At 41.4% G+C, this 16,926-nt stretch overlaps 1 protein-coding gene across 1 annotated transcript in view; it reads right to left on the bottom strand.

Moving 5' to 3' along the window:
* adam22 (ADAM metallopeptidase domain 22) overlaps positions 1-16,522 on the bottom strand; it is a 61,885-nt gene extending 45,363 nt beyond the window's left edge. Inside the window, exons 1-3 of the mRNA XM_062422414.1 lie at positions 16,429-16,522; positions 16,013-16,173; positions 12,056-12,132 (exon numbers count right to left, since the gene is read on the bottom strand). Coding sequence (XP_062278398.1) covers positions 12,056-12,132; positions 16,013-16,173; positions 16,429-16,522 — 332 coding nt within the window. The remainder of the gene's footprint in view (positions 1-12,055; positions 12,133-16,012; positions 16,174-16,428) is intronic.
* Between the last annotated feature and the right edge of the window lie 404 nt (positions 16,523-16,926).

Here is a 16,926-nt window from a genome sequence, read left to right as displayed (position 1 = left end):
GCTCACGCAGGCACGTACAGGAAGGAGGCTCTGTGCTGAGACTAATGGGCAGTTTGCTATGGTAATAAAAAACATGCAGGGGAAGAGGAGAGAGAGCAAGGTAAAATGGAAAGAGAGAGGGAACGACTGCCATGGGGGAATAATGAGAGAGAAAGGAAGAGAGGCTGTGAACATTGAAGAGAGCAGGGAACAAGGTGTGAATACAGAGCTCTAACAGATATCCCATCATGCACTCCTCCCTGAAAAAAACATCTACTGTATGCGTAAGACAGGCAATCCCCGTTCTACCCATTTCACACCCTCCAACCTCAGATCACCTCAGACTGACATCTAACCTCTGTCGTACAAATTAAACAAGCGTAGCTCTCGAGAAACATTTTATCAAAATTTTGCATCAAAAAGAACCAACGTCAAAATATTCATACGCTCCTGTGATGAAGACGTTTGGTGTGTGTGTTTGAGTCCCTGGGTCACAGGCGCGCTTTTAGCCTTTGTTCTGCTGGGTTGTGTGTTTAAGATTCAGAGCTTGTGATCTTTATCTGGCCCCATGCTGAGCTCAGACGGGGGGAGCAAGCGAGGAGCATACTGAGGCAGCAAGGCAGACACACGGGCCTCTAATGGAGGACGCCGATAACAGATTTCGGCTTTAATTGTTATGGGATTTAAATAATTTATTTGACAGACAAAGACGCAAACTCAGCCTCTTGCTCACGCTCTTCAGTACGACCCCATCCCCCACACTGATGCACACACAAATGTAGAGAGACCTACCCACTGAGGAATACCCCCCTTCTTCCAGTTACCATGAGTAAAATATAGGTATAAATGCATAGCTGTGAGAGATGTCTTTGTAGCTTCACTCTGATATATAAACAAACACAAAAATGACAGAAACACAGACACACACAGGCTAATGCTAATGAGCTGTTTGCATGTGATCCATCTCCCTGCAGATGAAAACGCTGCAAACTTTCAACATAAATGATGATCAGAGGGAGGCAGGTTGTAAAGCAAGGCTGAGGATTTCATTAACAAGAAAAAACAAAGTCAGAAAGAAAGAATGTGGGTAAATAGAAACAGAGGCAATTATATTCATGAAATGTAATCGATTATCACTTCATCATCACAATATAAGACCTTAAAGTAACTTTATGGTGGTACAAGTGACTTATCTCATTTCATACATATTTGTCTGACATCTGGTGCTTAGTAAGGTTGTTTGTGCAGAGCCAGATGTGTGGATGAAACGGCATTGAAGCAAAAAGCACCCACATCTCTTTTCATCTAATTTTCTGTTTCATTTGGTGTCTGTTACCGTCATTCTCAGTTCACCGCTTTTTTTTAAATACTCTGCTTATCCTCCACTGTACTGGAAGAGAGTTTTCTTGGCTCCCCCGCCGCAGCAACATCTGTCTGGCGAGCTGGCATGCAGCTGTCAATCAGGCCTAGAGGAGATTTCGGAGGTGGATCCAAACACACTCCACTTCAGCTTACAAGATTTCATAGCCAACTTAGAACATAGTAAAATCACATTCCTCGTTCATTTTCTATCCCATTTAAATTCAGCCAGCTCAATACACACACACACACACACACACACACACACACACACACACACACACACACACACACACACACACACACACACACACACACACACACACAACCAGCTGGGAAAATGTTGCACTGAAAAGACTATTAAGTGGGTCTTCAGGTGGTAAAAACCGACTGAAGCAATGAGAGGCAGCGAGTGCACTGAGTCCGTCTGGCTGTCACTCACATCAAACTTCATTCTCCTTTTAAAGCATTTTGTTGCAAGTTGCTCTGGGCAATGACATCTGCTGTGGCAACCCAGTTGGATCTCCTGAGGTGAGTCATACACAAACACACACACAAACTTTCCGTGTGGTCTAAAATTCCTCTCACGGTCTGTGTCGCCAGGCACCGCTGTGGCACTGTGATGAAAAAAGAGCACAAAAAGGCTCGATTGGCAGCAGTAATGTTTATGTGTGTGTGCGCAAATTGGCACAAGTGTTAACTTAGCAGGCTTTTCATTGCTTTCACATGGGCCAATCTAGTTGCTTTCAATGACTTTTCTTGATACACTCAACATCCATAAAAACACACAAACATAAGCACGTTCACAGAAAATACATATGTAGCTCTGAAATTAATCTACACATCCATACATCTATGCACATCTGCACACCGGCACTGCAGTCATCAAATGGACTTCTGCTCCATATATGGATTTGCCATTTAACCCGGTAATAAAAGGGCACCGCCACACAAAGGACTGAACATGTGCTGTGTCAGGCGTCCGTAATGAGGATGGGGGAGTGCTGAGGGAAAGAGAGCCAAAGAGGAGAAAGGATAAGTGCAGTGGCGAAAACATGGGGGGGTGGGCGGGCGGATGCAGCAAGATGGAAAGGTGGGTAAGAGAAATAAAGACGTGAAAAGGAGTGAAGGAGAGAAGAGAGAGCGGGGGAGGAGGTTTTTTTTCTCTTTGGGGAAAGATGCAGCTGCTCTCACCTGCCCACCACTGCCCCCCGAATCCCTGCCTCACCATCCCTCCCACTGAGGACTCATTAAAGGTCTCCAGGCTGTAATTCATTCACTCTCCAATCACTTATCAGACATGCAATTCCACCAGCACGCTCACTTGGATCTGTCCTCTTATTGCACAGGGAATACCGACGCTCTTAAACAAGAAATACTGATCCTAACAGAGCAAATAACAGATAAAATAAGCTCACAGTCTTATTCAGAAGCAGTTTTTTGCAGCCTTGAATCCATTATGGTGCAGGTTCTATAACACGCAACATACAGGCCAAATAGAGTTGACTCCTGAATTATGCAGTGGCTCGGGATGTTTTGGGCACTAAGGAGAACATGCAGATCTGTATCTGTGACAACATGTGGACCGTTAGTGAACTCCACGCTGTGTAAACAAGGTTAATAGAGAGACAGGGTTAATCGAGACAGAGAGACAGACTTTTGGAGCCCCGTACACTTGGGACCAAGCAGTCGTGCCCTGTTTTTTTTATATGCTCAGCTGATGAGTTCATTTTTTTCGGTAACTTTACTTTATGCCCTTACATGGATCAATATGTGTCCTCACATTTATCCAGAAACTCCATCAGATTTTGTACAGTGGTACATTTTGTTAAATGATTAATCTCCTGACAGTAAACCATACTTTCGATTGATTTTTATTCAGCGTGACAGAGGAAAAGGAGTAATCTATAAGAGACAATGGGCTTTAAAGAGGCATTAGTATCTTTTCCTGCTGAGAGAACAACAGTCTTCCTCCTGTCACTGTCTTTAGCTACAGCCGGCTCCTGGATCTCTCTTTGTTTCACTAATCCTCTGTACCAAGTGAGACAGCTCGACAGAAGAAAGGGGGAATAGACAAGTAGTGGAGACGGGAAGCAAAATAAAGGAATATAACAAGATTGGAAGAAAAAGAAAGAATGATGGAGCAAAAAAAGGGGGGGGGGGGGGGGGGGACTAGTGATTCAATGCCTGCTGAACATCAGCATGGTTATTATGGTCATTGTGAACATTTAACATATGTTAGCATTAAGCTCAAAGTAGTATAGCCTCATGGAGCCGTTAGCATGGCTATAGCTATCCTTACAGCAACATTCACATGTACACATGAAACAGTTTTTGGTCACTCTCATTGTTCTTCTTGTTCATTGTGGCCTTGAAGACATCCTGTCCAAACACAATCCCAACAAAAGAGATGGCCAGATCCACAGTTACTTTTAAATTCAGTTGCAGTAATTTCGAGCCATCAGTCTAAGTTAGACCAACCAAATGGGTGGTTTTCAAAATTATGATAAAAAATGATGGCACAAAGAGGGTATTTAATGCATAAAAGAGTGCAACTTTGGAAGATACCTCCTCGATCTGGCTAACTCTGCTAACTGCATCAAATCTTTTTGTGAGGATGGACGGTGGATTTTGTCCTTCATCTCCAACACTGGAATTGTGAGATAGGGATCTCTTCATGGTCAATATGAGAGGAAGAATTACTGCAGCAACCAAAAACTGCTTCAATCTACATATGGGCATGTGATTATTGTTTTGTGACAGAAAAGAATGTAAACCTATCCTTAATCTTTACCTGATGCCATTTCAGTTCTCAGAAATGTATGTAGAAGCCCTGCAGGGCCTCTGAAGTGTGACACATCTCTTAAACACACCGCTACAAAACACAAACATTTACACAGTGTCACTGCTAACATCCATGCTAATATTTATTCTTCTAAATTAACCCTGTTCACCTCCTGTAAAATTACTCTGTATCCACCTTCCTGACACACACCACAAACTCTGTGACACACACATGCACTTGCTCCCTCACAGCTGTACTGTATATATAGCTGTAACGCAGAGCCACTTGGCAAACATGCTCAGTAATATAGTTTTTGTGAGCACAGCATTAGCTCACTGACACACAAACTCACAAACACAACGCTAAAGCTATGAGCTTAAGCATGTGCATATGTGTGTGATCAGATGACACACTGATCAGAGAGAGGCGCCCGGCTTGAGGCAAGAGATGAAGAAGAAGGAGAAGAGGAAGAAGTAGAAGAAGAAAGTAAGAGATGGGAAAGGACAGGAGAGGAGACTTTTTCTTTTTCTTTCAATTGCCTTCCTCCCCCAAGCACACACATACACTAACACTCCATCTCTTCCTATCTCCTGCACTTACTCAACCCACCCACCAACACTCAAGGATGCATGAAGGGCATCCACACATCTCCTTCCTTCTCTCTTCTCCAGTTTATCTTTCTTTCCATCCTTAACTATTTCTCTCTCAACCTCTCTTTCTTTTTCTCTCAGTCTCTCTCTCTCTCTCACACACACACACACACACTCCCCTCTCTGTGTTTTCTCATTAAGTTCACAGTAAATCAGATCACGCCTCCTTGCAATAAATTACAGACCTGGGAACAGAGGAGGAGAGACAGAGATAGAGGTGGAAAAAGGAGGAGAAGAATGGAGTTGGGTTGCAGCAATGTCAGGAAGCAGGGAGAGAGACAGGGGAGGATGATAAATTATCTCAGAATGGGACGTGAGAGAGAGTTAAATCATATCCATGTGGATGTATGTAAGGCTGCATGCACATGTACGTACAAGCGGCACACACATGCACAGTGCCACGACACACACCAATAACAGCACAGCATCAGCACCTTTCACGGTCCAAGGCAGCTGGACGCCTACACACATTTTAGAGATCAAATGCCCAAAGTCACAAACTCCACTCAAAGTCAGACATCCGCAAAGCTGAGAGGTAAACATGAAAATGCCATCAGCTGAAAGGCGTTCTGATGTACTTATCTGTCCTTCAAGTGAATGAGAGATTATTGTTAAACTGTCCAAGACACTGATTGACATTGATATTTACAGAAGGAAAAAGTGGGAGGAGATACTTTGGACATCCAGGTTTTTAGATGTGAAACAATTTATTTTTCTATGCAGTTTTCATGCAGTTAGAGCATTTCTACTGAAACGTTCGGATGGACATGAAACTCGACCGTGTTAGAAAATACAAGGCTCTTTGCTAAAAAAATCAAAGGTACACCACGCTCTTTTGCTACAGCACTCATCTTCGCCTCTGACTAGAAGCAGCCATACGAGGCTGATGGGAAAAACAAAATATGTCTCAGAAGCGAAGTTAACATAATAGTGTTGTTAAATAATTCAGGAGCCCTTTTGTGTGTTAATGATGATGAAGAACATGGATGATATCATTAAAATGAAAATGTTTCCAAAACCAGCCTCCTTGTTTGCTGCTCTGTACAAGGGCATTAAACTTGTAAAAAATAACAAAAAACAGAAAAAAGTCCACTTCCAACAGGATATCTTACTCATGTGGGTTTGCAAGCTTTAGCAGAGACGTTGATTCCTTTTGTCAGCTCAAATAAGATGCTAGTCATTTTTATTGTCAGATAATCACAGTGTCTGTCTGACAGGTTCAGCACTGATTACAGTTTGCATGTGTGGTCATTGAGTATCTACCCACGGTTATCAAAGCAACCGTTAAGTGTAAAGAAAATTCAAATATTAAGATTTTGAGGCAAAATTATGCAAGTTATCACACTTTTAAAGGTGACCTCAAAACCTCAAATTGAATTTATATTCACCAACATGAGTGGGTGAAATTAAAACAAAGAAACAGAGATGAATAATTTAGCTTTCTTTGCTTTCTCTGTTTGTCCTATATTTTCCTCATGACCCTCCCCTTAAGTATTGATCCTCCCTTTTTCTGTTGGAGCCTCATTTCTTTCAATCCATTCTTGTTATCTCTAATTAAGACAACGCTTCACATGCCTCTTCTGCACCTGAGCCCCAACAAGACAACACACACAAAGACTCAGCAGCAGCAGCAGCTTTTGCAGGGTTCACAGCTTATTGATGACTGCAATGCTATTTCTCTCACTCTCACACACACACACACACACACACACACACACACACACACACACACACACACACACACACACTCACACAAACATGGCCACGCACAGACGCGCCAACACACTTACACATTCATCAAACCACCGAGCCGTGGGATGTTTGGTTAGCTCTTTGCCTAACATTCGCAGTTGGAGGGACCCCTTGGTTACATCAGCACTCAATCCCCTCCACCCCCACCACAGTAACGCTGCCATTCTGATTACACACATACACGCCACAACCCCCCCCCCCCCCTTACAAAGATGAATAATACATTTAGCATTGCCTGTAATTGACCCTCTGCATTAGCATACAGAATATGTCTGCATGCAGGAAAGCTGACATGACAAAGTAGAAATAATAATACACTGAGTGACTGTCAGTGTCAACATCGCACACGAGGAGAGGGAGAAGCCCTCTCCTCTTAATGCTGCTGCAGCGACTCTTTCATAACACTGGAGAGGTTATGAAACTTCTCTACTCCCAAATAGACCTGAACACCTGTTCTTCTCTCCGTCTGTACTCGTACACTCATACATAAATAACCTTAACACATGAATACAAAATCACACAGAGCATATACACTAACCAGCCACTTCTTTAGGTACACCTTCACAATCTAATGCAAACCAATACAACAGCTCTGACATAAATTCTACATTTACGAAGCCTATACACTTTCTGTTTTCCTAACATTTTCAGAAAGGTGATAATTCTAAGTTGTGTTTATTATATTGAGGTCAAACAACAGCACCGCAGAGCTGCACATTTGCTGATTGTTATTATATGCTGTCAACAACTATGTAGAGTTCTCAAACTTGTTTCATTCCTTCACTACCAATCATATTCAATACATAATCAAATGGATCAATCCTACTTAGTGAGAGAAAAACTTTACCATTTACCATTCGTTAATCAAAATCAAAATCCATCCCTGGCTCACAGAGCCACAACTATACAATTTCACAAAATCAAAAATTCCACTCTTTCACAAACACATTTGACAAATTTACTTGCAGGTTATATCACAATGGGAAAAAACAACCACCTCCATGAAACATCGAACAGACAAATCTCATTCATCTTGATCCCCACTGATCAACTTCCTGCAATCAAACCTCCAACTAAAGCCTTCTGACAACCAACACCACGCATCGACATTGACACACACCCAACCATACACACATTCTGCACACAAAATCATTGATATAAAGTTATTATTAATCCATCAATACTTCCCTTTTTTTCCCACTTCCGCCTTTCATTCATTTATTTTTTAACTTCATTAATTTCTGCACTGAAAATAACTAAGTAGAGTTGTTGAATATATACATTTCTTATGAAGTGGAATACTAGCTTTTCTAATTAATGTCATGAAAAAATTATGAATATAGCAGTTGAGAGGACCATGCTTACGTACTGTGATGATATCATCATAGTGCGATATTTGTGTTATAAATTGTAATTATAAACTACTTCTTGATTTATCGTTTCACACATTGGCATGTAAAGTGTTTTGTCTGATGGATCATACTTTATTTTATTCAACATCTATTCAGGGCTGCGACAAACCAATCTGACAATTTTGGGGTTATTTTGTCAGAAAATAGTGAGAAATGTTTGTTATAATTTCCTGTCTCTACGGTGACGTCTTCAAATTGCTTCAAACTTGGTCAAGACACAGAAACCATTACACATGTTCACGTGACCATGCACACTCCTCTTTAATCTTATAGCAGTAACTATTATTCAGCAAGAGCAGGTTGGAGGGGCGGTGTAAGGGGGTTTAGGGGCAGGGCTTAATGGAGAGTGGGGCGTGAAGGGGGGCAATAAGGGGTAGGGACATGTGTGTGAGTGTGAGAGAGAGAGAGAGAGAGAGAGAGAGAGAGAGAGAGAGAGAGAGAGAGAGAGAGAGAGAGAGAGAGAGAGAGAGAGAGAGAGAGTGGTTGTGTGTTGAGGATGATTAAAAAAGAGGCAACCCCCCAATCCTGCGTACATTTCCAGCTCACTCCAGTCCCATGAATGGTAAATTGCCAGCCGCCGAGATGGAAGAAGACAAAGACCCCATGACCCACCAACCCCCTTTCTGACTTCCTCTCTACAGACGGTCACACTTCAAATGGGCGGCTCGTGTCGACGCGATGACACAGCTGATAGGGAAAGCACACTTTCACACACTTGATTATTCTCAGTACCCAGCACAATAATTTTTTATCATACAAGTAATTATCTAAACAAAATATCTCTTTGTATATTCTGTGACAGAAGAAAAACATCTCAAAGGTTTACCCTGTCTCTTACGCAGTGCATGCTGGAATAGGCAGCCCCCCTTTACCCTGAACAGGATAATCAGGTATAGTGAATGAATGAATGAATGAATGAATGAATGGTCTAGCAACACACAATATGAATTATGTTTTTTACATCTAACAGTAAAACACACACTGTCATATCAGGTGAAAATATAAAAAATGGAAGGAAAACAACAACCAAGAAAAGATTTCACATTTGAAAACAACAGAGCTGGACTAAAAATATTCATATAACAACCAACATGTGCTTGGTATTTATAACGAAAGTCTTACACTCCCATTATTCACATTCTACAGTTCAGACACTGACTTGAGGCAAAGACACTGAATGAATTCTAAAAGAGGATGATGATGATGATTAGGTACTTTAGCGCAAGAGGCACGACAACTAAAAAAGAACAACACATTGCTCTTGTTTGCCCATGGCCACAATTAAACACACAGCAGCAGTAGAGTCGCTCATTGATCAAACTGTGAGAACTGTGGTTTTGTTACTGTGAGCCAAAAAAACACTGCGTACCCATTCAGCTAAAACACCTCCCACTCCTGCACCCACACACACTAACACATCAGCCAGGTTTATTCTGTCTGGCATGAAAGCCATCTGAGAGGAAACTAGAGAGCTGCCACCCATGAGGAATGGGAAACTGGGACTGAGATACAGGCAAGAAACAGTCACATGCAGAGTTGCAACCCAAGAGCCAAAACAAAATAAAACATCTCCACTACTACATCAGCCAATTCATTATTTTCATCATTATTTTTTCAGTAAGCAATTCAGTCTATTTTGTGTGAAAAATGATAATGAAAAATGCCCATCACAATTTCTCACAGCTTTTTTTCACTGTTTTGTAACCGAAAATTCTAAAACATTCAATTCACAATGATAACACGCCAAGACAATCAGAAAATCTTCACATTTGAGAAGCTGGAATCACTTTATTTTTTAACAATAATCGATTATCAACAAGTTTAGTAATTGGATATCTGTCAATTGACTCATTAATTCAGCATTAAACAGTTTAATCTATGAAATGACAGTTTCCTAAAGCTCAAGGTGATGTCAACAACAGTAAAAAAAAAACACCCTAAAAATACTCAGTTTACTATGAAATAAGATAAAAAAAATATAATCAGCAAATCCTCACAATCGAGAAGCTAGAATTTGGGAATGTTTGATTTTTATGTTTGTGACACAAAATACTTATGAACTAATGAACAATGAGTTGAAATTGTTGCTAACTACTTTTCTCTTTCTACTGGTTAATCAATTCATTGACTAACAGTTTCTGCTCTACCTGTAGAAACAGGGTTTTTAGAGAAAACAGATAAAAGTCACACAGCAGAATGCTTTACTGCACATTTCTGAGTCTCTCATTCTTATTCACAGCCACACATGTCAAACTGTTGCCCAGAGCTGCCTGGTCAGAGCCTAATTCACCCTCGGGTGAGCTTAAAACAGGATTTCACTTAAGTGTTTCCCTTCAGCCGATATTGTGATGGATTTTTTTCCCACCGTGTCCAGTTAAGAAATAATGTCGAAGGACGCTGTAAGAACACTGAGTCACACTGATGAATAATGACTGCATCAGACCAAGTGCTGAAACTTGTGTGTACATGAGTGATGAGTGAAAGCATGTCTGTCTGTCTGTCTGTCTGTCTGTCTGTCTGTCTGTCTGTCTGTCTGTCTGTCTGTCTGTGTGTGTGTGTGTGTGTGTGTGTGTGTGTGTGTGTGTGTGTGTGTGTGTGTGTGTGTGTGTGTGTGTGTGTGTGTCTATGTGCAAACGACATGTTTATACCCATGACTGGCCGATGCATCATGCAGTGAGCTGCAGGCTTTACAGAAGCATATCCTCTGAACCTGGGAATTCCTGTGATGTAACGTTTCACTCAGTAGGGGAGCGATTTCTGCTGTGATGAGCAGGCAGCATCACTCTGTAAATGTGTGTGTGTGTGTGTGTGTGTGTGTGTGTGTGTGTGTGTGTGTGTGTGTGTGTGTGTGTGTGTGTGTGTGTGTGTGTTTCTGGTGTTGGGGTAAATGAGACTAAAGAGCCCTGGTTTTAAAGAATCATAGAGCAAAACAGAAATTAAACAAAGGTGCAGGAAAAGGTTAAGCGAGGAAGAAATATAAACGGTAAATTTTCTTAAAAAGTGTATGACGTGAGGGCAGACGGAGAAACAAAGTAAGAGGGAGAGAGAAAAATAAGGAGAGAGGGTTGCTTGCTTTCCATCAGCAGTGCTGTGATCAATATCAGTGTCTGACAGGGCAGCGCTCCAGCCTTTACCGTAAATCTCTTCCTATTATGATGGAACCTCTAAATCACACACGCACACAATAACTGACCTGCTGCAATACACACACGGATACACACACAGATACATATACATTCATTCATACAATGGACCACTTCAGCACACACCAACATTAGATATTTATGTCCTAAGAGTGCTTTCCCAAAAACAGGCAATAAACAGTGCAGCACAGGAGAAAGCAGGAAAATATGTCCAGCAGAAAGATAATGATGAACTTCAGTTAAAACACTGGAGTCAACACCAGTTTAACGAGCAATATGTGCCTATTGATTTACTTTTAACGAGCACAAAATGTGAATTTTACTGAAAAGTGTTGTTGAGGCCAGATAGAATAACTTGTGACTCCTGCTGAGATCATTTCAACAAGCAATTTAACATTAAAGTAATGCCTGAAAATTTAGAAATAACTCCATACATTCATTTACACCAGGCATGTCCAAACTATTCCAGAAAGGGCCGTGTGCCAGCAGGTTTTTGTTCTAACCAATCAAGAGCACATTATTCAATCAATTAACTGTCTGAAGACTGAGATCAGTTGATTAAATGAATCAAGCTTGGTGTCGTCCTACTTGGTTGGAATGAAAACCAGCAGCCACATGAACCTTTATGGAATAGTTTGGACATGCCGAATTTACACAAAAAAAATAGTTTAGCTGACATGTGAGCAATAGCATGCTAAAAACAACAATATCTTTTTAATATCTGGCAATAACGGTCAATAAGGTCTACAGCACACAGGAATATAATATATCACTTTGGATACACACACTATACTAGAATCAGTTATTTGAGTTTTTTTTGATGGTTTGGCTCTGCATATGAGATTTGTAAAAGTGGAAAAACATTTTTAAATATTGCCAGCCTAATCCTTTAATAATCAAGTGGAGAGTTACGGCTACAGCTACACATCAACCTACCAACAGAGAAATCGACAGCATTAACAAGTGAATACTCACTGATTCAGTTCCACATCCAAGACAAATTTTCGACCAAAAGCATCAACTTGAAAGCATGCTTGGGCCACATGGTTCACCTGAAAAAGGCAAAGAAGACACGTTATTAAGTTGAACTAAAGACAGCCATTAACATATTCATGGATCAATGCTTTATATTATGCAGGCATCAATTCTCATCTGCATTGATGGATAGCCTCATTGTCTGCTTCAGCATCAATCAGCAGTAAGAATAAGGCAATTTTCATTAAGCCATCAAGTTTTCTTCTTCATCTGAATTTGAATTTCTGCAGTGCTTTTACTAAAATTCAACAATATAGTTCATCATCATCCACTTACAAACAGAGTGAACAAGCATGTAAATAACATATTGCTTTTGTTTTGTGAAAACCTAGCATCTTTGAAATTCAAATTTTGCAGCAAATAAGAAAAAATGTGTTTTTACATTACTTGAACAAAACAAAGAAGTCGTTAAATTTCAACCCACACTTGCGTTACGACGATTTTGCCTCGCTTAAATTATACATATGTTCACAAATAAACACATGCACACAACTTCCTCTCTGACTGCATGTACTGTGTGTGACTGATTTGGGTGGAGGAGGGTCTGATTCATTCCCAGCACTGGGCACATATGGTCCAGGCATCATTACACACCCTCAGGTCAATGAGAACTCCCTACAATCATTCCTGTGCAGGTCCATGGGAGTCCCTGAGCCGGAGCTAAAGCACAGGACACCTTCCCCCAGGCTCAGCCCACGGGCTTCGTTACAGACCGGACACTGCATAATAATGATTGGAGGAGGGGTGTGTGTGTGTGAGTGTGTGTTTTTTTGTTTCCGTTTAAGGAGGTGCCCCTGTGCTCACCCAAGGACGACCTTATCCCATGAAGTCCCTCGTGACCACAGATTCTATTGTTCGTAGCAGTGTGCCTTTTCAATGCATATATGAGAGGGTGTGTGGGTGTGTGGGTGTGTGGGTGTGTGCGTGCACACATATAAAGGGCAATCCCTTTCCACGGCACACTTTAGGTGATATCTAATCTGTCAGATCGGATCCGAGATGGGAGGAGGTACCAGTAATTGTGTTTAATGAAAGCACATCCCAGCCTGACTGAGACCACCAATGACTCTTCTTACATTGATTTCTGAGTTACAGCAGGCCTGATTTTCCACTCATGACTGTCCAAGTATGACTGTAAGTGCTGTCAAAGCACTGTGCACACACAAACACACAGAGAGCATGCAAACATACAAACCAACAAAAACATACAAACACACACTCAGACTGATTCCCCTTGAAGCGTTTGTTTTTCCACCAAAACAACAAGAGTACTTTGCTGAACTCCCAGCTGCTCATTCAACGGTGTAGCTGTTTGTGTCTGAGACTGAAATAGGCGATGCAACAGAGGCCTATAAATAACTTCCTGTGTGTCACACATTTTCAGAACTATTTGACAGGTTTGTTTTTAGGCTATTGATCTAAAAACAGCCAATAACTGATCAAACTTTGTTCGGGTGACATCACGGACGATTGCAGAGCAGTTTCATCTCTCAGGAGAATAAGAACAGACTTGGCATACAAATCAAAGACGCTATCGTTTATCTCCTCCTCCTATACTGGATCTACTGCTCACCTGTGATGCATGTTTTATCACTTGAGACTGTTGTTGATTTCTTGTATGTAAAGTATTCCAAGTATGTGAACACAATTGTCCTGCATTTATCGGACACAGTTAGTGCATCACCTTCACTGTAAAGAAGTACATGCTCGTCTTAACTGGCTCCAGGGAAGGGAAATGAATCATGAAAAAATTTAGCATGTAGGCATCATCATGTGAGCGAGGCTTCTGAAGATTCTTTATATAGAATAAAAACAAATGTAACGTTCACCTTCACTGTAGACAATCCAGTTTATAAAAAAATGTGTCATGTGACAAACCTGTGAGGGAGAATTAGTATCAACTTCAAAAGGAAAATATTAAAATTATATCTGATGGCAGATGGTTCCTGTTAAGTTGTTTACCCATTGGGCCGCAGCCCTGTCTGAGGTGTGAGCGAGACAAAGGGTTAACACCTCCCTGCCTGCTACCATCTGTAGCCCTCTCTACTCTCTGGGTTCTGAATAGGCTAGCCTACACAAGCCTAAGCCGCACAAATTAAAAACGCATGACAGGTTTGCACAATACTAATTGACTCATCCCTTGAAATGAACCCAGAAGACATGCTGCTTCACTGAACTGAGTCAGGGAACACAGTAACAGTGATTATGAGTATTAGGGCAGTATATCGGTTATTACAGATGCTACAGCCAAATGGCTATGGTAGGCTTTTCTTTCCAAACTAAATTGTTGTACCCATGTGTTTCTGATAAATACCAAAAGATTTCTGTATACTGTTGTTAGATGACAGATTTATTGGGTGATTAAGTCCAACCATACTGTGAAACAAGTATAAACCACATAAATCCTACTTTACCTACAACACTACTAGTCTAGTGTACAGAATAACATGTAGACTATTAACTTTAAAGTCATCCATGCATTTATTATATTTACACATTTATTTTATTTTATCTCTCTAGGACACATTTCCTGCAGATTATCGCAGCAAATCAGCAGCTAAATATAGCCTCAATGATGCTGTGTATTTGAGGCTGATGTTCTGATATTTGAAAGTTACTAGAATACCATTATGGTGTATCAGCTAAGTTTTTTACATAAACACCTATAATAAACCAACATTTCTGTTATGGATTCCTGAAATTTGGTTATTTAAGAATTATGACCATATGACCAATATACATAAAAATGCTCCATGTAAGTCAAAAGCCAGGCCTCACCCTGCTCTGAATGCTACATTTGCAAAGTTACATCTACTTCCCCATCGAACTTTCATCAGATTGATCACACATGCCCAAAAATGAATCTGTTCTGTTGCCTTTGTTGCCAAGGTTGTTTACGTTGTTGACATTTTGAGCAAAGTACAAGAAAAATAAGTGAAATCCTAATACTTCTGTTTGTTGATGCAGCCTTCAGGGCCACCAGAAGTCTGTCGAGGGGCTCGTTGGGAGGAAGGTTTTAAAGAAACAGGAGCTAAAACGGCCAGTTTCAGACAGAGGCTGAACTGAGGAGCTGCATAAAGAGCCAGTTTAATATAAATAAGGAGTTTTTTAGAATTGTAAATCATGCAAAGATTTTCCAGTGGAGACCCAGAATAAAAATATAGACCTGGTAATATGGGTTATGTCTTATTTAAACACAGCGTTAGCATTTCCATATTAGAATCAACTTACATATGCAGATACTGATATGTTTGTGATACGCTACAATCTGTGGTTAATATTGTCCATTCCAGTGCATCACTCATTTAGCCTCTGACCACTTCTATTCATGTAGAAAGTGAGTAATGTTTCTTAATGGGATCTGATATGAGCTTGCAGGTGACACAGCTGCTGGGACAGCAACCCAGCTGGACAGACAAGATGTTTCTTATAAGGAATTAAGTGATCACTTAATTATTAATTATCCTGGTCCGCATTAGCCAGATGACTAGCCAATGATTTTCTAAATGTACAGTGTCAACAAAAACAGGTTATTGAGGTTATTTCACTATGCTGCATATTTCAAATCAATTTAAAGGCAGAGGAGTCTCTTTTTGCATGTGAAGGCAATGATGACCCATATAGCACCTGCAGACAGTCTAATTAGTTAGTGCGGCCTGCTCCAGCCTAAATGTTTCAATGCTTTTTCTGTTTTGCTGGTAATTAACTAATTATTCATTACCCTTCTGAGGACAAGAGCAGAGGAGTTGAGGAATCAACGCAAACATAAACAAGGTGGAAACATACAGCAGAGATCTCTTCTGAATGCATCTTTCAGCCTCTGTGTAGGGAACACAGTATTGTCCCTCCTCCATCCATCCATCCATCCATCCCGACAGCACTGAAAACACCGTGTACCTGTGTGGAGCCGGGGCTGGCTTTAACCCTGGTGCTGAGCTCATCCTCTGTGATCTGGCTGAGGTTGTGTCTGCTGTAGAGCAGGCGGAGAGGCACCGTGTCCTCCTTCCCGACGAACCTGCCCGCATCACGAAGAGCCTTCAAGCTCGACAAGGCGTCTCCTGCACAGAGAGGAAAACACCGATTTCATTACCCGCCTGTCCCTCTGTTCACCACAAACACCGCCATCTAGAACGTCGATCGGTCTTATTCCCTTTGATGATATGAACAGCAATAGGCTGCATGCATATTTTGTAGGTAAATCATGAAGTAGGCGAGGGTATGATCACAAATATAAACACAGGCCTATTTATTATGATTTAACTCTTTATTTCCGCGAAAACAATTAATGTTATATCTAAAATAGCATCAGTTACCAGTCCGGAAATTAGGGCTGCTCGGGTGACCGACGTGCATCAATCCATAGACGCACAAAAGGGAAATCCACCATCGCGGGCGCATCATCAGCATCTTCACCTTTCTCTCTCTCGATGGAAATTATAAAACAGTGCGGTATTCCAGGAGCAGGATCGCAGTGTCCTGCCTTCGCTAGGGGAGCTTGAAGTCGGGGTTGGTCGTCTGGTTAACGCAGTCCCTCTGGTGGGGGGCCATCGGGGTCCTTACGAGTCTGAACGCCAAGCGCGTCTGAGCGCACCGAGACCCCGCTGATCAGCAGCACGGAGGAGGCAGGGAGGAGAGAGAGAGAGAGAGAGAGAGAAAGAGGGAGGGAGACAGAGGGAGGGAGGGAGGGATGGAGGGGAGGAGAGGAGTGGGGACACCTCCTTAAAACACATCAATATCCAGCGGCTCACTGCAGAAACGCCTAATGCATAAATATGAGCAGCAGTGGAGACGGGATGGAGAAAAGCTGCGGG

Source organism: Scomber scombrus, chromosome 7, assembly GCF_963691925.1.
Source record: "Scomber scombrus chromosome 7, fScoSco1.1, whole genome shotgun sequence".
Taxonomy (NCBI): Eukaryota; Metazoa; Chordata; class Actinopteri; order Scombriformes; family Scombridae; genus Scomber; species Scomber scombrus.
This window is presented reverse-complemented; position numbering and strand designations above follow the sequence as displayed.